We start from the raw sequence: 23407 nt of genomic DNA, 5'->3' as shown, positions 1-23407 counted from the left end.
CACTAAGAGAAAGTAGGTTGTGACCCTCACACGTCAAGATAGAGCCCATCCCCAAATTAAAAACCCCAAATTGAAAAGTGTCATGATGTGATCGATGGATGAGTGCATCATGATTCTCGAACACAACTAATATTTACATGCAGGCCATGCTATAGTAGTCTACAATGACAGCAGATATCAGGATTGACCGCAAAAATGTATGTATAATCTCAATAATTGGAAGTACTGGGAAATGGCTATGGAAAGCTACAAGCATTATGTTCATTTTTACATCAACAAATCACTGCATTTCCAAAAGAAAAAATGTCAATACCTCAAGCAATCATCAGATCAAACAAATCTATTACAACATATACTTTCTGCGTGGATGTAACCATGCTGTGGGAGGGTATAATACATAAAACTTCCCCAGAATTACCTACGAAAAGCTTATCCATACATAGATCTGTAACACGAACCAAATATAATCACAAGCGAGATTTCGCGTCTGCCTCAGACGAGGAAAAGCGATTTTATCGAGCAGAGAACCTCGGCAGATCAAAGCATGAAGACAGACTACCAAGTTCTATGATTTTTCTACATCTGCTGACGTTCTAACCCTGAAATGAATGGGAACTTAACTATATCAATGCTGCCTATTGGAAATTGGTATATACAAACATTGGAGATCAAGCAATTACCTCAATCTTGGTCGACCTTGGATTTTTTCCCAGTAACAATCTGGAATATACGAAGACCTCTACTGAAAGCTTCATTGAATAAGATTCTCGTCTGCATTGACTGAAACCCTGGTAACCATGATAGCACTGCTACGGGAATCATGACGATCACTCCGAACAATATATCGTAGAATCGTGCCACGGAAATAACAACTTCCCAAAGTATTGTCGACTGGAGGAACGGCCGGAGTACTTGGGCAATCAACAATAATCCCCATCCCGTAGGAAGAAATGCCAACAAACTAGTGAAGATATCTATGAATCTAAATGCTGTGAATTCAAGCAAGGCGACTATAATGACAACTGCAAGTATAATAATGAGGAATTGGACGAGCCGATAGTAGATGTGCTCTTTAGCAGCGTATTTATCCCGAGCATACGCTACAACCACGTAAGTTGCCAAGGCCACAAACACGTATATCCAAGATAACAGGTAAACAGCAATACTCGTACTGCCAGCAGAAATTCCAAGCTGATATACAACACCATACTGGAAAAAGAAGAATCTGAGGTCTAAGATTATCTCCAGCACCTTTCCCCAAAACCCAGTTGTCTTTAAATGATCCTGTTCTTCATACCACCATCTTTCCCAACTCTGTTCAGCTTTTGCAAATATGCTGCCACGGTACCATATCCAGTTCATGAAGTCATCGAAGTCATATACAGTCTTCAACCAATCAAAACCAGAAGGATTAAATACGAACGGGGCCATCAACCACGAACCCACGAGGAACCAACTTGTGAAGGTCATGGCAATATAAACAAACGTGTCAGAAGACACTGCACTATGTGATGCATAAACTATAAGAATCAAACCAAGTTCGATTGCTTTAATGAAATGGCTGCGAGCATAAAGCCTATAGTTTTCTGCAAAACTCTTGTGCTGCACAACAAAACCACGGCCTGTTGCCCGATACTTCGCACCACCATGAAGAATGGTTCTTCCAAAATAATGAGCACGAGTTCCCATTGAAAACGTGTAGAATATGGATGAAAGCTGGAGTTGCATGGTCAAAAAGTCCCAGATTGATTCAAGGAAACCATGTTCAAGCGAGTTCTCTACAATCATTGGGAGTGCAGTGAAAAGACCAAGTTGGATGATGAACTGCTGGTTCAAAATTGTAGCAAGTGCCCCATTATTAGATTCACTTGCGATAGCATTTTCAATACCACTAAGAGCAAGATAAAGTCGCCCCCATAAGAATGCATACACAGTTAAAGTTACCATCATTGTGTTGAAAAAAAATCCGACGGTAGTGTAAAAGAACGATAGCATACGGAAGAAGTCAAGCCTGTGACCCAACCTGTATACATCTCTACTGAGAACTTGCTCGCCATTTCCACTAGCAACCTTGGCCTCAAACATGGACACCTGATTAAATCCAACATCCCTCCCCTTGCCTACTTGGATGTATTCGTGGTGCGTAACATTACCTCCACGCAGCGTACAATTAAAGCCTGCAAATATGTCCTCACTGATGTTAATCACTCTGGATGCTTTACTGATTCCACCTCTAGTCAAGAACCAAAAACGATCAAACACATCTGGATGACCATAATGCATACGAATTTTTAATGGGTTAGCTAGAACTCGTTGACCCAATGTGACAAAACTAGTTTCCTGAGCTGACATAAACCAAGCAAGTGATGAAACAGAACCGGTAAAAATATGCTCTCTAACTCCCAAGATAGTGGGCTTCCTAATTCCATAATTGTGCCTATATTCTTCCAAGAGATTTCTCATTTTGAGTGCCTCCTCAAAATAGTTGTCTTGGTTCATATCGATTGTTTGCACTGCATCACCACGTGTAAAGATAATAGCATGATTTTGGTTCTCCGGTTTACCCTCTCCAAGCTTCAAGGGACCAGGCAACTTTATCCTGTAAATCTCCACTTCCCTCTCTAGCTGATGATCATATTTTACCAGAACAGAGTAGTAATCTTTCTCTCCTCTCCCAGTAGAAACCTCATCAACATAGGCAACTCGCAGGGCCTCGTTGCTTTTCATCAAGTATAAAATTTCCTCAGCATGAGGATCTTTTTTGGCCTTTTGGGTCCCATAAATCTGACAGGCAACCACGTAAGTATACTTCATCAAAGCAGTCCCATGCTCATGGCCTTTAAAAAGCAAACTTACTGAACTGCCAGATCTACTAAAGTTCCTAGATGAAGGTAAGCTTTCTGAGGCAAAACCATCAATACTACCTTCTTGTCTCAAAGAACCATGCTCTTGTGATCCTTCCCTAATGTCCACTTCTGAAGCAGAATCCAAATATGCCAGCATCTTGAGGGCTCGATAATAATACATCATTCCTCTCACAGTTCGGGTTAGTGTCTGTCCCCTGAATGACGCCCAAAGCCTAAGATCTCTTAGCTTAGTTGTCCAAATTTCACCGTCTTTCATCATTCCTTCTCGGTTCATACGCTCCAGGAAATTTTTCCATTCATCAACATAAATTGTCTGCAGATAGTACAGAATTGAAATTCCATCTTCATTTTCAGTACGAAGCTGTTCTTTGCTGTATAATACTTCCTCGCTGTAGTAGGGGGTCAGGACACTGAAAGCCATCATTTTCTCAACTTGAGGCGCATGAGGAATGTTCATGAATAAGGAGTTACTAAAAAAAGCGAGTCGGCGCCTTGCCTCAAGATTGATTGGTATGTTATGCATAGAGTCCCGAGAGGTAAGAATAGTATGCAAACGACGAGCCTGGCGGTAAAAGCTCTCATTACTAGCATCAGGAAACTTAACAGCATTTTCAAAAAGAAGCCCAGTGGTTGAGGTTGAGTTACGGAGAGCCAATCCATCAACTATTAGTTGATCACCGCTTCGCTTCTCCTTGAAAAAGTCTCGAGTGGCAATTTCATAAAGTGCCTGTAGTGTGTTTACAACTTGGTTTGTGTCTTTCTTAGGTTTGCTCAATAGTTCAGCAAGTTTGATCAACTTGGTATGGAGCTCTGGCAATGCATTCATATTGAATGTTTTTGTGAACTTCTCAAGTTCGATAGAATGATCAATCTCTTGGAATAAAACTGTCATAATTGATTTCTCTTCAGAATTATGCTTAAGAATCTGGAGTAGCAAATGCCTGATGGATTCGTAGGCTTCAATAACAGCACAACGTCTATACTCATTCTTGCAAATCTTATGCCAGAGCCATTTGTCAGGAGCATCTATCAATTCTTTGGCTTGACTGAGTGCGAGCAATAGCTCATTGCAAAGAAGGAAACATGGCCAGCGAATAACTTTAATATTCCAAGAATTCAGGGGCAACTCCAATAGCTCAACCTCATGGTCAGAGATGATATCTTCTTCCCTGAAAATAGTTATTATCTCATTCCATATTATAGCAAACTTAGTGGCCTCAACCTGGTTAGATTCAAGCTTCTTATAAGAATGGCCAAGACCATATCTAAGCTTCAACCGATGAATAGCATCTTTAAACTTGCTCTTCAGTGTCCCTCTGGCATTCAGAAGTTGCTCTTCAGGCATCAGATTAAATTGAATGGCACTGGCAAAGAACTGGAATCTTAGCCTCAACTGTGGGATATTCCGTATCTCACCCAAGTGATCAAACAACCCAACAGCTGCTCCAACAAAAGAGGAGTAGATTGAATACCAAATCTGCAAATCCATGAGGTAGATCAAGACAACAGGAAGCCAAAGTAGTATGACAGCAAATCTGTTACTTCTCGTAAAGAACTGATGCCACTCGTACGTGACGTCCCTCAATTGCAACAGTGATTTTGTAGGGGCAATCATGGGTTTGATCTGCAGAAAATAACTAAAGCTGAATTTTGTAGCAAGCACCAGAATCCAAAACAAGCTGTACTTGATATTGTCCACCAGGCCTTCCCTCAACCCACGGCCAACAAAAGTCCTGCTCTGAAACCACCACGATAACATATAAAAGATCCTCCAGTTGGTCTCTTCCATGAAATTCCTAATCCATGGCAGGATAAAAAGAGCCAACGCCAGAACCTCTGGAACAATAAACACACCGCCTGCAATAAGAAAATTGCTAACGTCCTTGTTAGCCTGAGCAGACCAAATTCTATCTCGGTTCCTCTGCGTCCAAATCCTCACGTAAAAAACTACGAACAAGATGGTCCATGCTGCAGCAACAATGGATTTCATTACCAATCTCACTCCAAGTCCCAAAGTTTCCCTTGAAACCAAACTATACTGCATCGCTGCATCAAGCAATGTCTTCACGAACCTCAAGCCACTCCAAGTGAAAAACACACTCAAAAGCTTAATTTGGACATCTCGCTCCCTCAACGAAAACCATGGCTGCCTACCATCCCATGCAACAATAATGGCGGCCTGAAGAAATAGAATTAACATGACCCATAGACTATCGAAACTTCGAAACAAATTCCAAAAAGATCTTTGCTCTACAAATCCAGTCTTGCCCACATGCCTACCCCTGCTAGAAGTCACAAAAAAGTTACTACCCACATCAATGGGCCATTTGAGTTTCTCAAAGCACCTCTTACTCCAAAAATACTCGTTAATATCGTCATAGTTCCTCCAAATTCGATGCGGGGCAGTTCCATTTTTGCTACTCTCAACCTCAGCTTTTATGGTCTCGTAAATGGGTTTAACAACATAATTTAGGAAAGCATTTTCGCCCGAAAAAGTGGGCAATATCGGCTGTCCAGTATTTTCATCTATATAATCCTCCAAAATCTTATTCATTTCCATGGCCATGTGATGGAAGATATAACAAATACATTCAGGAGCAAAGCGTAAATTTGCAGACTCACCCCAAATGAGCAAGTACAACGAAACATACAGCAATTCGCGGCGCTGATCCGCCTCACGACGATCCGAGATCCAAATGTTGGACTTCTTCCCCAGGTACGAGCACCAATTGGTGTAATTCTTCAACAGCTTCTTCCTAAAGCGCCGTAAAACGGCGGCGTCAAGAGTGTCAATATTATCAGGAGGAGGGGTTAAACGCATCTGAGCATTGGCCAAATGAAGCACAAGATGCTCCCGTTGATTCCGAACGTTATCCTTCTGAAACCCAAAGAAAAGCGCAAGCCAATCGAGGATATCCAAGTGAGGAAGCCATTGAACATACGGCGGCTTCCGGAGGCTACCAACCGCCCGCAAGGCAGCAGTGGCGGCGCGTACCTCCGGAAAACGAAGTGAAGGATGATCAGCAAGGAGATTGTGGATGGGGATTATGTTGTAGGGTTCATTTTCATCAGGCGGCGGCTGAGGGCGCTGGCGAGTACTCATGACATCAAAATCAAGGTTAGATTCAATAGAAACAACTACAATATGCTTCTAAACAGCTTCAGATTCCGACCAAGAGAAGAGAGAGAAATCTTTAACAGTAGAGAGATAAAAGGTTGAAGATCCAAAGACAAGACAACCTCTCGCATTCAGAAATGGAGGCCGAAGAAGGAGAAGACTCCTGCTCTACGCGTTGCCGTTTTGTTCGTCTCATCTACTCGTTTCGTGCGATTTTCCTATGCCGTGAAATTCAAAATATCTTAAAATCAGTATTTTTAGTTCCAAATTTTAGAAAACAGTTAATTAAAGTTTTAATTTTTTTTTTAATCCATAATTGTAAAGTTACTAATTAAAGTTCAATTAAAATATACTGACCGAATGTGAATCCTTGTAATGGACCATATCTTTTAATCTTAAATAAATAATTTATTTATTTTTAGAGACTTAATTAATAAAAATATCCCTAATTTTATCTCAAAAATATCTTTAAATTTTTAAAAGATTTGAATAATATTTTTAAATTCAACAAAAATTTATATAAAAAATACTCTCGAACCTTTTAATAACGTTTTAAAAATAATTTTAAAGTTAACATTAACGTCATTTACCTCTATTAAAAAAATGTACAATTCATATTGTCGATATATGACAAAAATCGTCTATCGACTTATCCATAAAATGTTGTAACGTTACTTTGAAAAGTTTATTGATATATTTGAAATGGGATACTAACGATAAAAATTTTATTTATTAAAAAAAATTTATAGCTATTCTTTTTAATTTAAAAATATTAATAAATTTTTTGAAAATTGACGAATATTTTTTAAATAAAATATTAATTGTTTTCTCGAAAAGTAATATTTTTTAAAATTTTTTTAAAAATTTAAGGTTATTTTTAAATAAAATACAAAATTTAAGAATATTTTAATTAATTTAGCATAAATTATATAAAGAATATAATTTGAGATTTATTATTATTATTTTGGTAAATATGTAATTCAGAATTTAGTGGAAATGATTTGATTTAAAATAAAAAGTGAAGTTTAGGGAATCCTAAAATTCAAAAGTGTATGGAGCGAATTCAAAGCCTAGGAATTAAAATAATATGTATTTTACATTTTCTTTTTTAAAAAAGATTCCACATATCCAATCAGCGTTTGCCACGTGTGTCGGGAGTTGGGAAAGAAGCCTTTTTTCTGTGATGGGAAGTTGACTAAACGACCCGCTTGGTTTGAATTTCATTTCCCAAAATGCACCTTAATGGTTAAGTAATATTATGGAGGGACCCACCACGATCCATCGTGGAAATATTATAATTTATAATTACTATTTCAAAAAATAAAATAAAAACTAGGGTATCTGAAGTTAGATCTCGGTTCTATCAAGTTGAGATTTTACGTACTTAATTATTGGCACGTTGTATAAAATACGTATATCGTTCTCATTATCAAGATAGGTTTAAGGGGTTCAAGATATTTCAAACGCTCTCTCTTATATCAGGGAGGTTCGAGTTTTCCGAAGAAAAAAACTATTGTATTTACTCGCCTATAGAAATTAGTAAATTAGTTGACTACGCCATATATTTATTAAATAGTAATAATAACCCATAAACTAATTATAGTCATTCATTGTTTTATAAATATTGAATTATTACGTGTATTTGTCAAAAAGTTTAAAAGTCAATTTTTAATGCGACATAATTTTTTTATTATTATTATAAAAATCAATTAATATTAAATTTTTTACTTTATATAAAGGGGGGAAGAGAAGAAAAGAATTAATATTTTATTCAAATTGTATATATGACGTGGCGGTCATGATTTTCAAAATTCAAATCAAAGTGCAGTAATTCAAGAATAGAAAGGGCGGGGAGACGGACGCGTAGCTTTTGGGACTTTGACGTGGACAACCCTATGACTTGTCTGTACGAATATAAAATTATATTCAAAGTGGACAATATCGTATTTTTGTAGATGGTACATGATTTCTAATATAATATCAAATTCACGCACTCTTAGTTTAGCTATGTCAATAGAATTCTCGAATATTGAATAAATTATGTACTTTGTTCGAGTGCTCTAGAGAATGAGGCCTTAGAGGAGGCTTTATGATATATTTTGTTAAGAGAATTATTGAGCGGACAATATCATAAATAAAGTTATTTTGTGGTTAATTTGTTTATTAATTTAATGCAAACATTGCTCGTTCCTCCTGGCATATAGCTATCATATATGACTCATCATGAATACTATACACAATTTCGAAGTAATTGTGACACTAAATATGAGATTTAATCAATTGACGTATCAATGAAGTCATTCAACTATTATTTAAGTAAGTACCATGTGCTACCATATGCATAGAGTTTAATGCATTCTATTATTATACACGGGTATAAATTAATTAACTCATGAAAATTTAGAATTTTAATTAATATAAATATTAATTTAAGAGTCTAAGTAACACAAATTATGGATCTTTTTAAATTTATTTTATTTTAAGCTGCGTTTTTCATTTATTTTAATTAGTCTACCAAATATTTTAATTAAAAAAATGAAAATGATAAGAAAAAATAATAATTAAAAAAAAAAAAAAAAAAAAAAAAAAAAAAAAAACTCCGGAATTAAGGCCACCCCGCCTCTCACATTATTAAATATTATTGTCATGTATCATGCCGTATTAATTTTCCAATATAATTTAGATTTGTTTTATTATATTTGAGGACTCTATTTACTTAATAAATAATAATAATTTAAAAATGTTATTTTCAAAACTTTTAATAATTAGTTTCATTAATATTAAACTTTTTTAAAAACTTTAAAAAATAATTTTAAATTTTTTAAGAAATTAAAAAATATATTTACCATGGATATGATGTTTCAAAAATAATGGTAAACTTTTAAAAATAATATTAAATAATTTATAGGGTGTTGATAGACGTTTTCGTCCCTATATTGATATTAAAAAAAATTAAAATTTTATGGCTCCAAATATTTTTTTAATTATTTTAAATAATTAAAGGTATTTTTGAAAACTACTTTTCATTCAAAATTACTATAAAGATACTTTTTAATTTTTTTTTAAAAAAAAATGTTTAAAGGGTATTGTTTGAATTTTTGAATGATTAAGGTTTTTGTTTGATAAATAACGATATATATTTTTAATTATTATTGAAAAATAAATTTTTAATATCATTATAATTTTAAAATTTAAAATTTTCTTTAGAAAAACTAATAATAAAGCCATGTTACAGAGCATGCCGTCTGAGTCTGCAGCAGCAGGAACCATCCACGCCTCAACCTCAACGATGAACAATTTATTAACAAATTCCATCTCTGGCGATATCACCGTTGCTGTACGTTCATCTTCTTTCTATTCCGTGTTCGATCCTCTGCAAATTCTATTGGGTGCTTTAGGGTTTTTGATCTTTCGTGGGTTTCAATCCTCCGGCTCTGTAGTTAAAACAGAGGAAATGGCAACTTTTTCTTCGCTCTCGGTGGCGACCGCACTATCCAGCATCCCGAAAATGGCTTCTCCGGCGAGGAACCCAATTCCTAATGTTCATCCCGCATCGTCTCAATTCTGCCCTAATTTGAAATTCAATCCCAAAAGATCTCTGTTCGTTGTATTCACCTCTAGTCAGAAGCCCCAATTTCCGTGCAAATCTCGGCGGAGGAGCTCCGTCCAATGCCTTTTCACCGGCATTGTTGAAGAAATGGGGCGTGTTAAAAACTTGGGTATTGCTGAAAATGGGGGTTTTGATTTGGAAATTACAGCGAAAACTGTTCTTCAAGGCGTTAACCTTGGAGACAGTATTGCTGTGAATGGAACTTGCCTTACGGTGACGGCTTTTGACCACAAACTATCTGAATTCAAGGTGGGGTTAGCGCCGGAGACGCTCAGGAAGACATCGTTGGTGGAGCTGGTGCCGGGTTCTCCGGTGAATTTGGAGCGGGCGGTTCAGCCAATCAGCCGAATGGGTGGGCATTTTGTGCAGGGGCATGTGGATGGGACAGGGGAGATAGTGTCGATGGATGCTGAGGGGGACTCGTTGTGGGTAAAGGTGAGGACGTCGGAGGCTGTGCTGAACTATATTGTAGCAAAGGGATTCATTGCGGTGGATGGAACTAGCTTGACTGTGGTGGATGTTTTTGATGAGGAAAAGGCTTTTAACTTCATGTTGGTTGCTTATACTCAGAATGCTGTGGTGGTTCCACTGAAGAAAGTTGGGGATTTGGTGAATTTGGAGGTTGATATTCTTGGCAAGTATGTGCAGCGGCTCCTCACCAATGGTGCCATCGGCTCCATCGAGTCTCACTGACAGTAAAAGCCTGAAAATAAGGTCTTAAAAGCTTTGACTTGCCTTGTTATGCTATGTATTTTAGCCATTATCAACTTGGGGTTGGGGAGGAATAAATGGTCTAATGGTCTTCTACTGTCTCGTCTTTTATTGTCCCTGTCAATTTAGATCGACTTCTTTGTTATTTTATATAAGCCTAAGCTCATCGTTAGCGAATGTTGTCCTTTTTGTATTTCTCCAATTTTTCTTCTAGATTTTTTGTTTGTTACAATGGTACCAGAACGAGACGTCGAGTGATGTGCCAGCGAGGAAGTTGAACCTCGAAAAGAGTGGACACCAGGCGATGTGCCATCGAGAAAGCTGGGTCCCGAAGAGGGTGAATTGGTGGTCCCATGTCGATTGGAGAGGGGAATGAGTGCCAGCAGGGATGCTCGGTGCCAAAGGGGGTGGATTGTGAGATCTCACATTGGTTGGAGAGAGGAACAAAGCATTCTTAGTGTGAGAACCTCTCTCTAGCACACACATTTTAGAACTGTGAAGCTGACGACTCTACCTAACGGGTCAAAATGCGGTGGGCTTGGGCTGTTACACTTGCATTCCATTCTAATAGGTGCTACTATTATTGTCTGAGAGTAGGGTTGGCTCATCATGATTAGGGGAAGATAAGAGTTTATTCAACAAGGCATACACAACATGGCTCGTGCTTTACTAACTGACGCGTATTATAGGATCTTTACATGTACAAGTAAAGTACGAGCTAAATTATACATACGTTCTTGAATATAGGTCTTAGTTTAAAACTTTCAATTGATCATGTATGAGTTTTGGCAACCAAACTCTCAAATGGGGGAGTTTTTGTTGTTAAACAATGGGTGACTTGAGTAGAGATGTCCACGGGTGGGGACGGAGAAGAGAAGTTCTATTGCCTAATGATGAGTGACTTAGGTAGGAACGTCCACGGGCAGGGACAGGAAGAGGAGTTATGTTGCTAAACAGTGAATGACTAGATAGAGATGTCCACGGGTAAGCAGGAGGTGAGTCAAGTCTATTATTATTTTTATATTAATTTAGCCTTAGTTTTAATTTCCATAGTTGTACATAGTATTATCCTTTTGAATGACTTGGCATGGGAAGATCATTGGTTTTTTCTGATATGAGGTTGTGGAGAAGCCAGATATTTGGAGCCAATGTGCCACATGGAACTACTTACATTCACACAAATAATTCGACCACTGACCTAATAACCGAGCGACAACTAGTATCACATGACGTAAGACAATGAGAGGTCGGAGTTGAGGAGGTCGAGGTCAAGGTCGGGTCAAGCTTTAGTGATGGGACATGATATAGATTTTTTATTCGACTCTTACCCAAATTCAACCATTCTCAAATTTAGACTTCCATCACATGTAGTTTGAGCGAAAAAAAAAAAAAAATTCAATGGCTCACCTTAATTTATTTTAGTTTAAAACAATTAATACGATTTATTCAAATTTAAATTTGAAGATAAACACAATTTAATGTGGGTTGAATTGGATTAAAAAAAATAGTGGTGGACAATGCAGGGGGTTGGACACGTGTTATGTTTTTTGTGGCTATTAATTTTTATTAAATATTCCCATGAAAAAAGTCGTTTTGACATCACTGCCCTTACGAAATCACTTTTTTCCACTAACCAACGAATTATTTCGTGGGGAAAATGGCTTTTAAGGGAAACAAAATTAATTTTATTTTTTGTAATAGAAAAATTAATTAATAATTTTAAAATGACACGATATTGAGGAAAATTATAGAAAATTAGATAAGTTGATGGTTGCTTAATGATTTATTTAGATCACATTAATAAATAATTATACTAATATTTGAATTTCAAAATTACAGGGTAAAATTGTCAAATCACAGTGTGAACGACGGGAATTCCTCCTCCTCCACCGGTGGTGTTCTAAATATCTAAGGCGGGGATGATGGGGATGGGTAGGTAGTGAAGGAGGTACTGTTACGTGGTGTAATCGACACCATACACGTGGAGAAGCCTTATTGGACATGTAAGGAAAAATTGACCAATCAGAGTAGGGCCAGTGGACTAACTCCCAACCGCTTGCCTCGAAAGAATCAACGTCCGTGTGCCGCAGAGGCCTTTTTTTTTAAGGTTATTTTCCAAATTAAACTTTTTTTTTTTTAATTCTCGTTTTCTATGCCATTTGACAAACTTACCCTTTCTAGATAAAGCTTTATTGTTTTTATTATTTAAGTTAAATTAATAAAAATATCCCAAACTTTACATTTTGTCTGCAAAATAACCTTAAACATAAAAAAAAATTAAAAAATTAAAAAATGTTTTTACCATTAATTTTTTTTATGAAAATCATTAATATTCTGTTTCAAAAATACGGTTGAACTTTAAACCGTGTCTTGAAAATTATTTTTTATTTTTTTAAAAAAATGGTATTATTGAATTTTTTAAAAGTCTATTAATGATTTTTTTTTTTAATTTAGCTTATTATTTATTTATTTTAAAATATTTTTGTCATAGATAAAGCTCAATTTTGCCTAAGAAGAGCTCAATAACGTAGCTGATATAAATAAAATAAAATTTTGAAAAAGAAAAAGAAGGGGGGTATTTACGTCATATAACAAGATGTAAAAGCAAAATTAAAATTTAAAAAAGAAAAAGAAGGGGGGTAAGAAGGTAATTTAACGACACCGAACCGGCGGACAATACCGCGCCAATTATTTGTGAATTACAAAAATTCCTCTCTCCACAATATATATTTATTTAATTTAGACGCCGTCGCTGCTTCACCGAAATTGCTCTCTTTTCCTCTTCTTCTTCTTCCACGCTTCCTCCATTTTTGCAAGATGAAGAAATCTGGTATCATTGCCGCTTCCATCGCCGCCGCCTCCGCCGCCGTCTCCGCTTCCCCTTCTTCCTCTACTCTGTTCTGCGACCCAAAAATTCAGCTCCCTTGTCAGGTAAGCCTTGATCCACAAATCGTCGATTAAAAGATTCCATCTTGTTGAATTTGACTCGTAAATTTCGGGTCTTTTTCGCGGTTTTTGAGATCTGGAGAGTTTAATTTGCAGGAGGAAAAGGAATTAGGACAGAATTCTTCGTCTTCGGCGGATAAATTTGCTCCCAAATTTGATGGGTTGAGATTTATTGAAACTCTGGTGACGGCTCACAGATGAGCTCCGCCGGGGGACGACCATGGATGCGACGGCGGGAACCACCTCGGCCGCAACTCTGTTTGTCTATTTTTTTTTTTTTTTTTTTTTTTTTAAATGTGATTTTTCTTGTGGAAAGAAAGGATAGATGATGGAAAAAGTTGTTAAAAGTCTCTTATTTTGTACATTAAAAAATAGATTAAATAATAATTTTAGTTTTTAGCTTCTTATTATTTTAATAAAATTATTGCCGAAAATTGAGAATTTCGGACGACAAAAAAAAAAAAAAAAAAAAAAAGTCTTTTCCTTAAATTAGGCTAAAGAGAAAAGGTTGTTTTTTTTTTTTTTTTTTTTACAAATTTACAAACAATACAACCTTAAATTGCAATCTTGTCTGACGAATTTGATCTACCTCCAGTCTGAGTGTTCTTTGAATGGGATAACCTTAAAATAGCTGAACTAATAATGCATACACGTCCAAATTCAAAAGGTTAAAGGTTCAAACGCTCCAACCGGGTTGAACAGTAAAAAAAGATAGCAACAGAGTGAGGGCAAAGAATACGGTCTCCATAAACAATAATAAATATGTATAAAAAAAGATCGGAGAAAAAAGATCGTTCTTACGAAAATTGAAATCACTGATATTCAAAATTAATCCTAAGACTAGGACTATAAGGGGTTTCAAGAACATCATACTTGACACTAGCAAAAGCTGGTTGCATGTCTAACTTTACGAGTGATCGATCGCCCCATCCGAATGCGTCGAGAAGTGAGAGCTTCTAACAATACTTCCAGAGAATCTTCCAATGCTTCGCCCTGTTTTTCCAATCCAACCGAACTTAATCTTGGAATGAGTTGAAGTTCAAACAGCAGGCTAGCTGCTGCTGCTGCTGTGCAGGTTCGGTCCCATGATGGTTGAGGCCTTCACATTCACAAAAGAAAGGTTGGGTCCTCGAGCATCAGGAAATTTCTCCATTTACCATCGCGTACATTACGAAAAGGAAAATGATTCTTATGTTTATCATAATACTACGACGGTCACTATTCCTATTGGGTGTCCGGCAAAAGCACCAGAGAATGCTAGCCCAGGTGGGTTCATACTCGTATGGGCCGTGTGTAGAATAGTAAAAAGAGTTTAATGTTCTATAAAAGAATCATGCTTTCACCTCAAATGATCTACCCCGCCATGGAAAAGAATCGAAAAGTGTTCGATAATATAATGGATTGCTGGCTTGAGTTCTTACCTGAGTTTATGCATTGCAGACGAGCCAGTAGTCAAGGATATGCATGGAAGGTCCTCCCCCCAAACTGATTTGGCTTGCTCCTGCGTAATAGCAACAATCATCAGACTAGTCAGTCATTCTGTGTTATAGGCGAAACATTGGCTTTCTCCAGAAATAACCCAGCAAAGATCCAACTAGAAGATAGAGATTCAAAAATGCTACATTAACATTACCCTGAGTCGGTTGAACATTGCAGCAGAGTTGCTCCATGTACCATCAATCAAAATAAAATTCAGAATTCCATCTCCATCAGTCTATGAGTAGAATCAACAAGAACATTATGACCTTGTTCAACTGGAAGAACACGAGATTTTACGAAACGAAAACCATAGCCAAAAATAACATAACATCAGCCAGAATACCAAGTTACAGTACTTGAAACTGCAAGGATTGAAAAGCTGAGCCTAGAAGTCTTCCATAAATGATGAATAAATAGGTAGCCCAGCCATAATGATCACACAAGAATAGTAATGGTGTGGAAACCTCTCCTTAGCAGACGCGTTTTAAAAACCTTGAGGGGAAGCCTGAAAGGGAAAGCCCAAAGAGGACAATATCTCCTAGCGGTGCGCTTGGGACTGTTACAAATGGTATTAAAGTTAGACACCGGGTGATGTGCCAACGAGGAGGCTGAGCCCCAAGAGGGGTGGACACGAGGCAGTGTGCCAGCAAGGACGCTGGGCCCGAAGGGAGATGGATTGGGGGGTCCCTCATTGATTGGAGAAGGGAACGAGTGCCAGTGAGGACACTGAGCTCCAAATGGAGTGGATTGTGAGATCCCACATTGGTTGGGGAGGAGAATGAAACATTCTTTATTAGGGTGTGGAAACCTTTCCCTAGCAGACGCGTTTTAAGAACCTTGAGGGGAAGCCCGAAAGGGAAAGCTCAAAGAGGACAATATCTGCTAGTAGTGGACTTGGGCTGTTACAAGTAATATGATAAGCCATGCATGCACGTGAACTAGTGCACCAAATTAGAGAAATGATTTGTGAATTCTGGTGTGTTTAAATTTCTTCTACCATGTCTTGATTTGTATCAGTACCAATTGATAATATGAAATCAAACTCAATCAAGAAAGGGACAATCACAACACTGTTTCAGACAAATATGTACCGTTTGCTGCGTGCGTTCTTGCTTAGTCGAGAGTTCAGAGCTGAAGGCCTCCTGAACACTTTTTGAAGTTGCATTTTTGTTGGGGTAAAGGCAACAAACCTTGCTTTTACCTGGGTAATATTGTAAACAAAAGAAGAAAATAGGTATTACAAGCCATGCCAACTGTGCTAATGAGCAACAATTTGTAAATCTGACAGCAACGATCGGTATATATTTCTCATAGATGAAGAGGAATACCATAAATCACCTCATGAAATGCATAATTTCTTAGTCATAGCGTAAGACATTATATTTAGTTTTTGCTATAATAAAATATCGTGAGATCCCATATCGATTGGAGAGAGGAACATGTGTCAACGAGAATGCTGGGCCCCGAAGGGGGTGGATTATGAGATCCCACATCGGTTAAAGGAGAACGAAACATTCTTTATAAGGGTGTAGAAACCTCTCCCTACCAGACGTGTTTTAAAAACCTTGAAGGAAAGCTCAAAAGAGAAAACCCAAAAAAGACAATATCTGTTAACGGTGGACTTGGACCGTTACAAATGGTATTAGAGCCAAACAACAGGCAGTGTGCCAGTGAGGATGTTAAGCCTCGAAGGGAGGTGGATTGTGAGATCCCACATCGATTGGAGAGGAGAACAAACATTCTTTATAACAGCGTGGAAACCTCTCCCTAGCAGACAAGTTTTAAAAATCTTGAGGGGAAGTTCGAAAGGAAAAACTCAAAGAGAACAACATTTGCTAGCGGTGAGCTTAAGCTATTACAAATACATTTATAGTCTTGTTAAAGCTTACACGAGGAACACAATTACCTGCTGACTTGAATGCACTCCACATGATATCTTCATGTTCTGAGATACCATAGAGGCACAAAGTTGTGGCTTCTACACCAAAGACTTGCAGCAACAACTTCCCTGTGTTGTTCTGCCGCAGAAAATCCTGCACAATGACTCCACAACATTAAGTCAAGTTTAGTAGATCAAAAGGACCCAGAATTGATCAACACTAGACAAACCTTTGGATGCATATATAGCCAAAACCGTGCTCCAGACCAAAGAGGACAATGCTTGACTCTTGAACACATACAATCCTCAAAAGGAAGCCAGCACTAAACAGTCTCCAAAAGAATCCAAGAAAGCTAGAGAAGTTAAATTCATAATAACTAAGCTCTGTAAATACTCAAGGACCCCAAGAAATAAAGAACCATTTAGAACAAATTATACCTTCTGACAAAGATAATCCCGACTGCCAAGCAAACGACATGCTATTTGTCGAGCTGAAAAGAATTGGAGTTTCTGCTCAGAACTACCTAGAGCCTGATATGTAGCTCGGTGTTTCTTGTCCTCCTGAGTTTTAAAGTATCCCTGGAATTTTGGAGATTAAAAGGGCAATCGTTTGCATAAACAGAAATATACAAAAACATTATCCAGATGAATTCCTTGCAAGAGATAGAGAAACAGCAAATGGGTATAAGATTTAACACATTCGTTGCATTTGTAACGAAGAACTGATGAACATATTGAATGAATTTGTGGCATACCTGAAGCTTGCCCCCATTACCACCAAAACTCATTTGGGCATCAATATTTTTCTCCAAAGCCTTCAATTCCTCGATAATTTCCGTTACCATTGTAGGCATCGGAGATGTGGAGCCCCAACCCTGCCATTCCTGCAACGTGATCGGAGTATCTTCACTGGTTCCGCGAGATTCTGTTGACATGGAGTTGGAAGCGCACCTCGAGATGCGGGCGTCGGGGTTTTTGGTGATGGAATCCATCTGGGTTTTGGTTGAAAACGCGCGAGATGGAGAGCGATTGAAAGAGGGGGCAAAGGCCCTTATAGTGGAGAGCATGGTGGACTTATGTTCCTCCAATTCCCAAGAAGCGCGATACTGCTCCGTGTTTCCTCTCGCTGCATTTCATTCATAGTGTGGAATTTGGATTGGGCTTCTTTTTTTAAGATTGAATACTTATAGGTTTTTATGACATTTAAACCTTTTGAAATCTGTAATAAAAGTATGATCTTTCAAAATGATTATTAAAAAAACGCAAACCCAACCCAACCCAACCCAATTTGAAGGTTAGGGTTCTTCATTGTTATGAGGCATTTTAGAGAATACCAAAGCAAAACCATGGCAACTTATGTCAATATCATACGTTCATAAACCAATGTGGGATCTATAGTTTAACACGGTCATCTTATTCATGACCCATGACTTATATGACAATAAATTTCCGTTCATTTACTTTTCGATCTTTAATATGATTAAGTAATTTATTAATTAAAAAACTATTCTAAAGTTTTACAAAAAAATCCCAATATTTTTATAAAATTTCATGATTTTTTATTGGGTCACAACTTACCATTTGTGTGTAATATATATACATAGGTGTTGAGAAATCAAAGAAAATCTTCTGAAACACCAAAAGCCAGAGTCCTCATCAATGAGTAATGGGGTCATCGTTGAACTGCAAAGAAACTCCCCCAACTGTGCTAAGGTAGTTGAAGACATTGTGAAGCTCGAGAAGAAGATATTCCCAAAACATGAGTCTCTTGCCAGATTCTTCGATGAAGAATTGAAGAAAAAGAATTCAGGGTTGCTTTTCCTGGACTTGGATGGTGAAGTCGTAGGCTATGTCATGTATTCTTGGCCCTCTTCCCTCTACGCTACGATCGCCAAGCTCGCAGGTTCTATCCTCGTTTTCTTTCCTCCCTCCCCTGAATTATCTTCACACCCATTTTTGTGGATATTGTATATGTTGAATTGAATGCGAGATCTGCTGATGCTTTGGATTATCTAGTACTTTTAATTCATCTCGTAAATGATCTGATTTAGTTTAGATGAACTTCAGCTATAAATTTGCGATCTGGCTAGCTTAATGTATCGATCCTAGTCTTGTTGATTTTGCAACTTTTTTTGTGCACATAACCTGTTTGATAAAAGGGCTGAGAGAAAATCTCCCCCTTTTCCATCTGGGGTTTCTAGGAAAGCTTTTAAGACTGGTGAATTGTGCGTGAATTTCAAACGTTTGTATCCCTCTTGCTAATCAACACCCATTGTGTGCTTTCCTGGCATGTGGGTTGTAAACGAAGTGCAGTGAAGGAGAACTATAGAAGACAAGGTCATGGAGAGGCACTGCTGAAGGCAGCCATTGAGAAATGCAGAACCAGAAACATTCAACGCATAGGTCTTCATGTTGATCCCCTGAGGACTGCGGCTGTGACTCTCTACAAGAAACTTGGGTTCCAAGTTGATAGCTTGATTGAAGGATACTACTCTGCTGATCGAGATGCCTACAGGATGTACTTGGATTTTTGATGCGGTTTATGACATTTTCTGAATTAAGTTTCAGATATCGTGATGATATATTTATATTAGAGAAGTGTTGGGCTCTTCTGTTGTAATTTTATCATGCCTGTGGGTAAAAACTTGATGATGATGATGATGAGTTTATGGATCATATGCAGGCACAAACTGAAATAAGAACAATGAACAATTGATTACATCAAAAGAATTGTGGCGATAAAGAGGTAATTCTTTCCTAGTTCTCTCTTATCATGATGTAACTTGTCGTTATTGTCGTTATTAATTAGAAACATGGAGACGTCCTAACAATGTTTAAGCCCACTGCTAACACATATGACTCTCTTTGAGTTTTCCCTAAGCTTCCCATCCAGGTTTTCAAAACGTGCTTTTAGGGAGAAGTTTCCACACCCTTATAAAAAATGTTTCATCCTCCTCTCCAACCGATGTGGGATCTCACAAACCAACCCCTTTGGGACCTAGCGTCGTTGCTGGTACTCGTTTTCTTCTCCGATCGATGTGGGACTCCCCAATTCACCTCCTTCGGGGCCAGCGCACTGGCACTCATTCCCTTCCCCAACTGATGTGGGATCTCACAACCCACCCTCGAAGCCCATCGTCCTTGTCTGACAGGGAGAGGTTTCTACACCCTTATAAAAAAATGTTTCGTTCTCCTCCCCATCTGATGTAGGATCTCACAGTTCACCCCCGAATCCAGTGTCATCGTCTGATAGGGAGAGGTTTCTACACCCTTATATAAAAAATGTTTCGTTCTCCTCCCCATCCAATGTGGATCTCACAATTCAGCCCCTTTGGGGCCCAGCGTCCTCGTTGACACTCATTCCATTCTCCAATCGACGTGGTGGGACTTCCCAATCCACCCCCTTCGGGGCCAGCGTTTTTGCTGGCACACCGCCTCGTGTCCACCCCTCCTTAGGACTGAGCCTTCTCGCTAACACATCCACCCATGTATGGCTGTGTTACCATTTGTTCTCCTCCTCAACCAACATCAAATCTCACATTTTAACATCCTCTTCATCATATGCATCCTAATAAATAAGCTTTTTTTAGTTATTCTCATTGATAAACAATTATTCTATGTTCTTTTCTATGGGTAAAAACAAAAACTTTAATTGAAGTAAAAATTATTATTTTGTTGTAACGCTGACAAGTAATTTCTATAATCTCTTACAAGGTTTTCCCTTCTCCTTTAAGCTATTCGTCTTCTAATACTTTTATTCCCCACATTCAGTTTTTAAATTTCATTGGGTGAAAGAAGCCGTCGTCATATGTCCAACGGTGGACGAACGGGCTTCGATGAAAATGGGTAAACTGTTCCTTGGAAATAGGAAGGAGCGCAAAAATCGCAAAAGTCCCTTAAAGCCAGAAAAAGCGCAAAAATCTTGGCGCGCAGCGGATATTTCTGGCAGTTGAATATTACGTTCATTAGGCTTTTCTTCGCTATCTGCTTTCTCATTTTTTGTTTGCGTATTGTCTGGTCAATTGTGTATTGGCAACAAATGGTGAGAATGATAAGGGCGTGCATACAATCTTTGTTGAAGTTTGTGAATTCTGGAAATGGGTTGGTTGGAATCGCCATGATTTTGTATGGAATTTGGTTGATGAGGGCTTGGCAGAGGCATTTGGGCCATTTTCCCTTTGAAAGACCCGATGACCCAATTCCATGGTATTGCCTTTTGGCTCTCTTGCAGACTTTACAATCTGGGATTTCCTTCTATTTTCTGGGTCTCTTTCTGTTTCTTGTAATGTTGTGCAGGGGTCAGACTGAGTATTGGAATCCATCGATTTCATTATTAATCTGACAAAATGTAGGAATTATCTTCGTATTCTTTATTCTTTCTGCGTTATGATTCTTTGTAGGATGGGTTCTAAACCTCTAGTTTTTCCCTCAATGAAGGAGAATAGGTTAAGACGAGTCTATGAATTTAAACAAACTTGTTACTGGGATTGTTGACGGGAATCCGAATGATCCTGAGTTTATAAGTAAGGAATACATTTTCATAGTACAAGGCTTTTTGGGGAAGCTCAAAGCAAAACCATGAGAGCTTATGCTCAAAGTAGACAATATCATACCATTGTGAAGAGTCGTGATTCCTAACCCTTAGAGTATTATAGCTGTTGATATGGTTTAGATTTGGGTTCTCCGGCAGTTGGTTAATGGGTGCCACTTAGACTGGGATGTAGCTTACATACTTGGTCTTGCTTAAATTTCAGGTTCATGTACAGTTTTTTTGGCGTGGGCATTCTTCTATGTGTGATCACATGCGTGGGTCATATTGCTGCTGAAACTGCTCGTGGTTGTTGCCTTCATATCGTACGGTGTTCTTACTTGACTAAATGATATGAACCTCCCCTTCCCCATTTTTTCCCTTTTGTTCAATAGATTACTTGACAAATGAGTATGTTTGTCCTTCAATGGATGCAGTATGTGATGCTTGTCTTTGTGGTTCTCATGGTGGAGGCTGGGTTGGCTACTGATGTATTTCTGAATCGTGATTGGGAGGAGGTGAACATTTTACATTCGAAAGCGTTCACGCGTCGTTTATCTCCGATGCAACTGGCTGCTAACAGATATTTATACCTCTAGCTGATCATTTTCAACTTTACACCAGGACTTTCCAATGGATCCGAGTGGAAGTTTTGATCAGTTCAAGCAGTTCATCAGATTGAACTTCGATATCTGCCAATGGATAGGGATCTCAATGATGTCTATTCAGGTCTGTTTCTCTCCCTTTCTCTCTATTGTCATGTTGGCCTGTCTTAAGGTAGGGAATCCTTCTGGCTAACCTGTAATGTGGATTGGCTTGTCTCAGGGTTTGTCTCTGTTGTTGGCTATGTTACTAAAAGCAATTGGATCGCGTCGATATTATGACAGCGATGACGATTATGCACCTGAGAGGCTTCCGCTTCTTAAGAATGCTCTTCATTCACCAAGTACATGTGTTATTGGAGACCCCGTCTTTCCATCCAAAAACGACGCGTGGAACAAACGAACTGACGATGAGGTATAAATACACAATCATGCTCCTATCTGTGAGGCTGGTTTTATACATGATGACCGTGAAATTGTTGTCCTTTTGTTGCTGCAATAACCTTTATTTAGTGTGAGACTCCAGGTCGGTTGGAGAAGGGAACAAAGCATTCATTCCTTATAAGAGTATAGAAACCTCTACCTAATAGATGCGTTTTAAAACTGTGAGGCTGACGACGATACATAACGGGCCAAAACGGACAATATATGCCAGTGGTGGGCTTGGGCTATTACTAATGGTATCAAAGCCAAACATTGGGCGGTGTTCCAGTGAGGACGCTGAGCCCTCAAGGGGGTGGATTGTGAGATCCCACATCAGTTGGAGTGAAGAACGAAACATTTCTTATAAGGGTGTGGAAACCTCTCCCTAGTAGATGTGTTTTAAAACCGTGAGGCTGATGGCGTAACGTAACGGGCCAAAGCAGACAATATGTTCTACCGTTAGTCTTTTGGTCTCAATTTCTACCCTATTTTTTTGTCATTAGAACAACTTTTCTGCTGATTTCCCATCCTAGAAGCGACTTAAATCTTGTCTAAGCTGATAAGAACCGTTCATTCATCCATCTCTTTGACCTTTGCAGTAAGCCTGCAACAGAAGCAGCCTATTAACTTGCATTGAATACTCTCATTGCATACTAGGTGCGTCATTTCCTGTACTGGGCTAATTCATATATGTATATGTAATCAGCTATATATTGATTCATTTTTCATCCTTTTCCTATCAGGAAAGAAGTTGATCGAAAGCGCGAATTTGGCACGGATTTCATTCTCTATTGTTTACAGTGAGCTATTTTCTTTCTGAACACTATAGCTCATATCAGTAGAATTGAATATGATTCTTATAAACCAGAAATTTTTTTCTCGCAGAAAAATACTCGTGATGGGTTCAGATGTGACAACATTGTATGTAAATCATGTTAATAGAGATTGTGGTTCATGTACTCTTCTGAAAGCAGTTTCCTAAATCCTAATGGTATCTGTTCTTAAAAAAATTCATTTACTGAGCCACCCGTGCTTGCTATCATGTCTTAGATTTTCCTCCGTCTTTGTCTTTGTCTTTGTTTTTGTTTGCGGTTGGAGAGGAAAACAAAGCATCCTTAAGGGTGTGAAAACTTCTCCCTAACATATTTTAAAATCGTGAAGCTGGCGGCGATACATGACCGACCAACGCAGGTGGGATTAGACTGTTACAAATGGTATCAAAGTCATACACCGTGTGGTGTGTC

General features: G+C 38.2%; 6 protein-coding genes and 1 non-coding gene across 12 annotated transcripts; 4 read left to right on the top strand and 3 right to left on the bottom strand.

Moving 5' to 3' along the window:
• Positions 1-183: 183 nt before the first annotated feature.
• Positions 184-6198, bottom strand: LOC111795837 (callose synthase 12). The gene is made up of 2 exons (XM_023678440.2): positions 681-6198; positions 184-599 (listed from the first exon to the last, which is right to left on the bottom strand). The coding sequence occupies exon 1, from the start codon at positions 5968-5970 to the stop codon at positions 682-684; it is 5289 nt and encodes a 1762-aa protein (XP_023534208.1). The 5' UTR covers positions 5971-6198; the 3' UTR covers positions 184-599; position 681.
• On the bottom strand, positions 2961-3041 carry LOC111796280 (small nucleolar RNA J33). The gene has a single exon (XR_002815325.1). It is a non-coding gene; the product is annotated as a small nucleolar RNA J33 (small nucleolar RNA).
• Positions 6199-9217: 3019 nt separating the features above from the next.
• On the top strand, positions 9218-10417 carry LOC111794369 (riboflavin synthase). 2 transcript variants are annotated; one of them, XM_023676339.2, is made up of 2 exons: positions 9218-9322; positions 9384-10417. In XM_023676339.2, exon 2 carries the CDS (start codon positions 9440-9442, stop codon positions 10286-10288), a length of 849 nt encoding a protein of 282 aa, XP_023532107.2. In that variant the 5' UTR covers positions 9218-9322; positions 9384-9439; the 3' UTR covers positions 10289-10417. The 2 variants fall into 2 exon arrangements, with proteins under 2 accessions (XP_023532107.2, XP_086980383.1); XM_087124257.1 differs by having other exon boundaries at positions 9220-10417.
• A 2687-nt stretch (positions 10418-13104) lies between these two features.
• Positions 13105-13655, top strand: LOC111794370 (uncharacterized). The gene is made up of 2 exons (XM_023676340.2): positions 13105-13237; positions 13349-13655. The coding sequence occupies exons 1-2, from the start codon at positions 13124-13126 to the stop codon at positions 13451-13453; spliced, it is 219 nt and encodes a 72-aa protein (XP_023532108.1). The 5' UTR covers positions 13105-13123; the 3' UTR covers positions 13454-13655.
• Positions 13656-13975: 320 nt separating this feature from the next.
• On the bottom strand, positions 13976-17775 carry LOC111794368 (DTW domain-containing protein). The gene is made up of 8 exons (XM_023676337.2): positions 17366-17775; positions 17049-17189; positions 16841-16933; positions 16638-16764; positions 15823-15932; positions 14886-14966; positions 14674-14753; positions 13976-14351 (listed from the first exon to the last, which is right to left on the bottom strand). Exons 1-8 carry the CDS (start codon positions 17675-17677, stop codon positions 14132-14134), a joined length of 1164 nt encoding a protein of 387 aa, XP_023532105.2. The 5' UTR covers positions 17678-17775; the 3' UTR covers positions 13976-14131.
• Positions 17776-18215: 440 nt separating this feature from the next.
• Positions 18216-19353, top strand: LOC111795822 (Acyl-CoA N-acyltransferases (NAT) superfamily protein). Its single transcript, XM_023678414.2, has 2 exons — positions 18216-18513; positions 18924-19353. Exons 1-2 carry the CDS (start codon positions 18270-18272, stop codon positions 19142-19144), a joined length of 465 nt encoding a protein of 154 aa, XP_023534182.2. The 5' UTR covers positions 18216-18269; the 3' UTR covers positions 19145-19353.
• Positions 19219-22963, top strand: LOC111795820 (Tetraspanin family protein). Of its 5 annotated transcripts, none has more exons than XR_015421130.1 (8): positions 19219-19356; positions 21365-21464; positions 21576-21656; positions 21763-21867; positions 21964-22155; positions 22254-22621; positions 22763-22820; positions 22907-22963. XR_015421130.1 is itself a non-coding variant. In XM_023678413.2 (6 exons), the coding sequence occupies exons 1-6, from the start codon at positions 20650-20652 to the stop codon at positions 22763-22765; spliced, it is 648 nt and encodes a 215-aa protein (XP_023534181.1). In that variant the 5' UTR covers positions 20514-20649; the 3' UTR covers positions 22766-22821. The 5 variants fall into 5 exon arrangements, 1 of the variants encoding a protein (XP_023534181.1); XR_015421129.1 differs by lacking the exon at positions 19219-19356 and adding an exon at positions 20514-20816 and having other exon boundaries at positions 22267-22621; XR_015421128.1 differs by lacking the exon at positions 19219-19356 and adding an exon at positions 20514-20816.
• Positions 22964-23407: the final 444 nt, after the last annotated feature.

The sequence above is a fragment of the Cucurbita pepo genome, chromosome 5 (genome assembly GCF_057944985.1).
Source record: "Cucurbita pepo subsp. pepo isolate OVF chromosome 5, ASM5794498v1, whole genome shotgun sequence".
Taxonomy (NCBI): Eukaryota; Viridiplantae; Streptophyta; class Magnoliopsida; order Cucurbitales; family Cucurbitaceae; genus Cucurbita; species Cucurbita pepo.
This window is presented reverse-complemented; position numbering and strand designations above follow the sequence as displayed.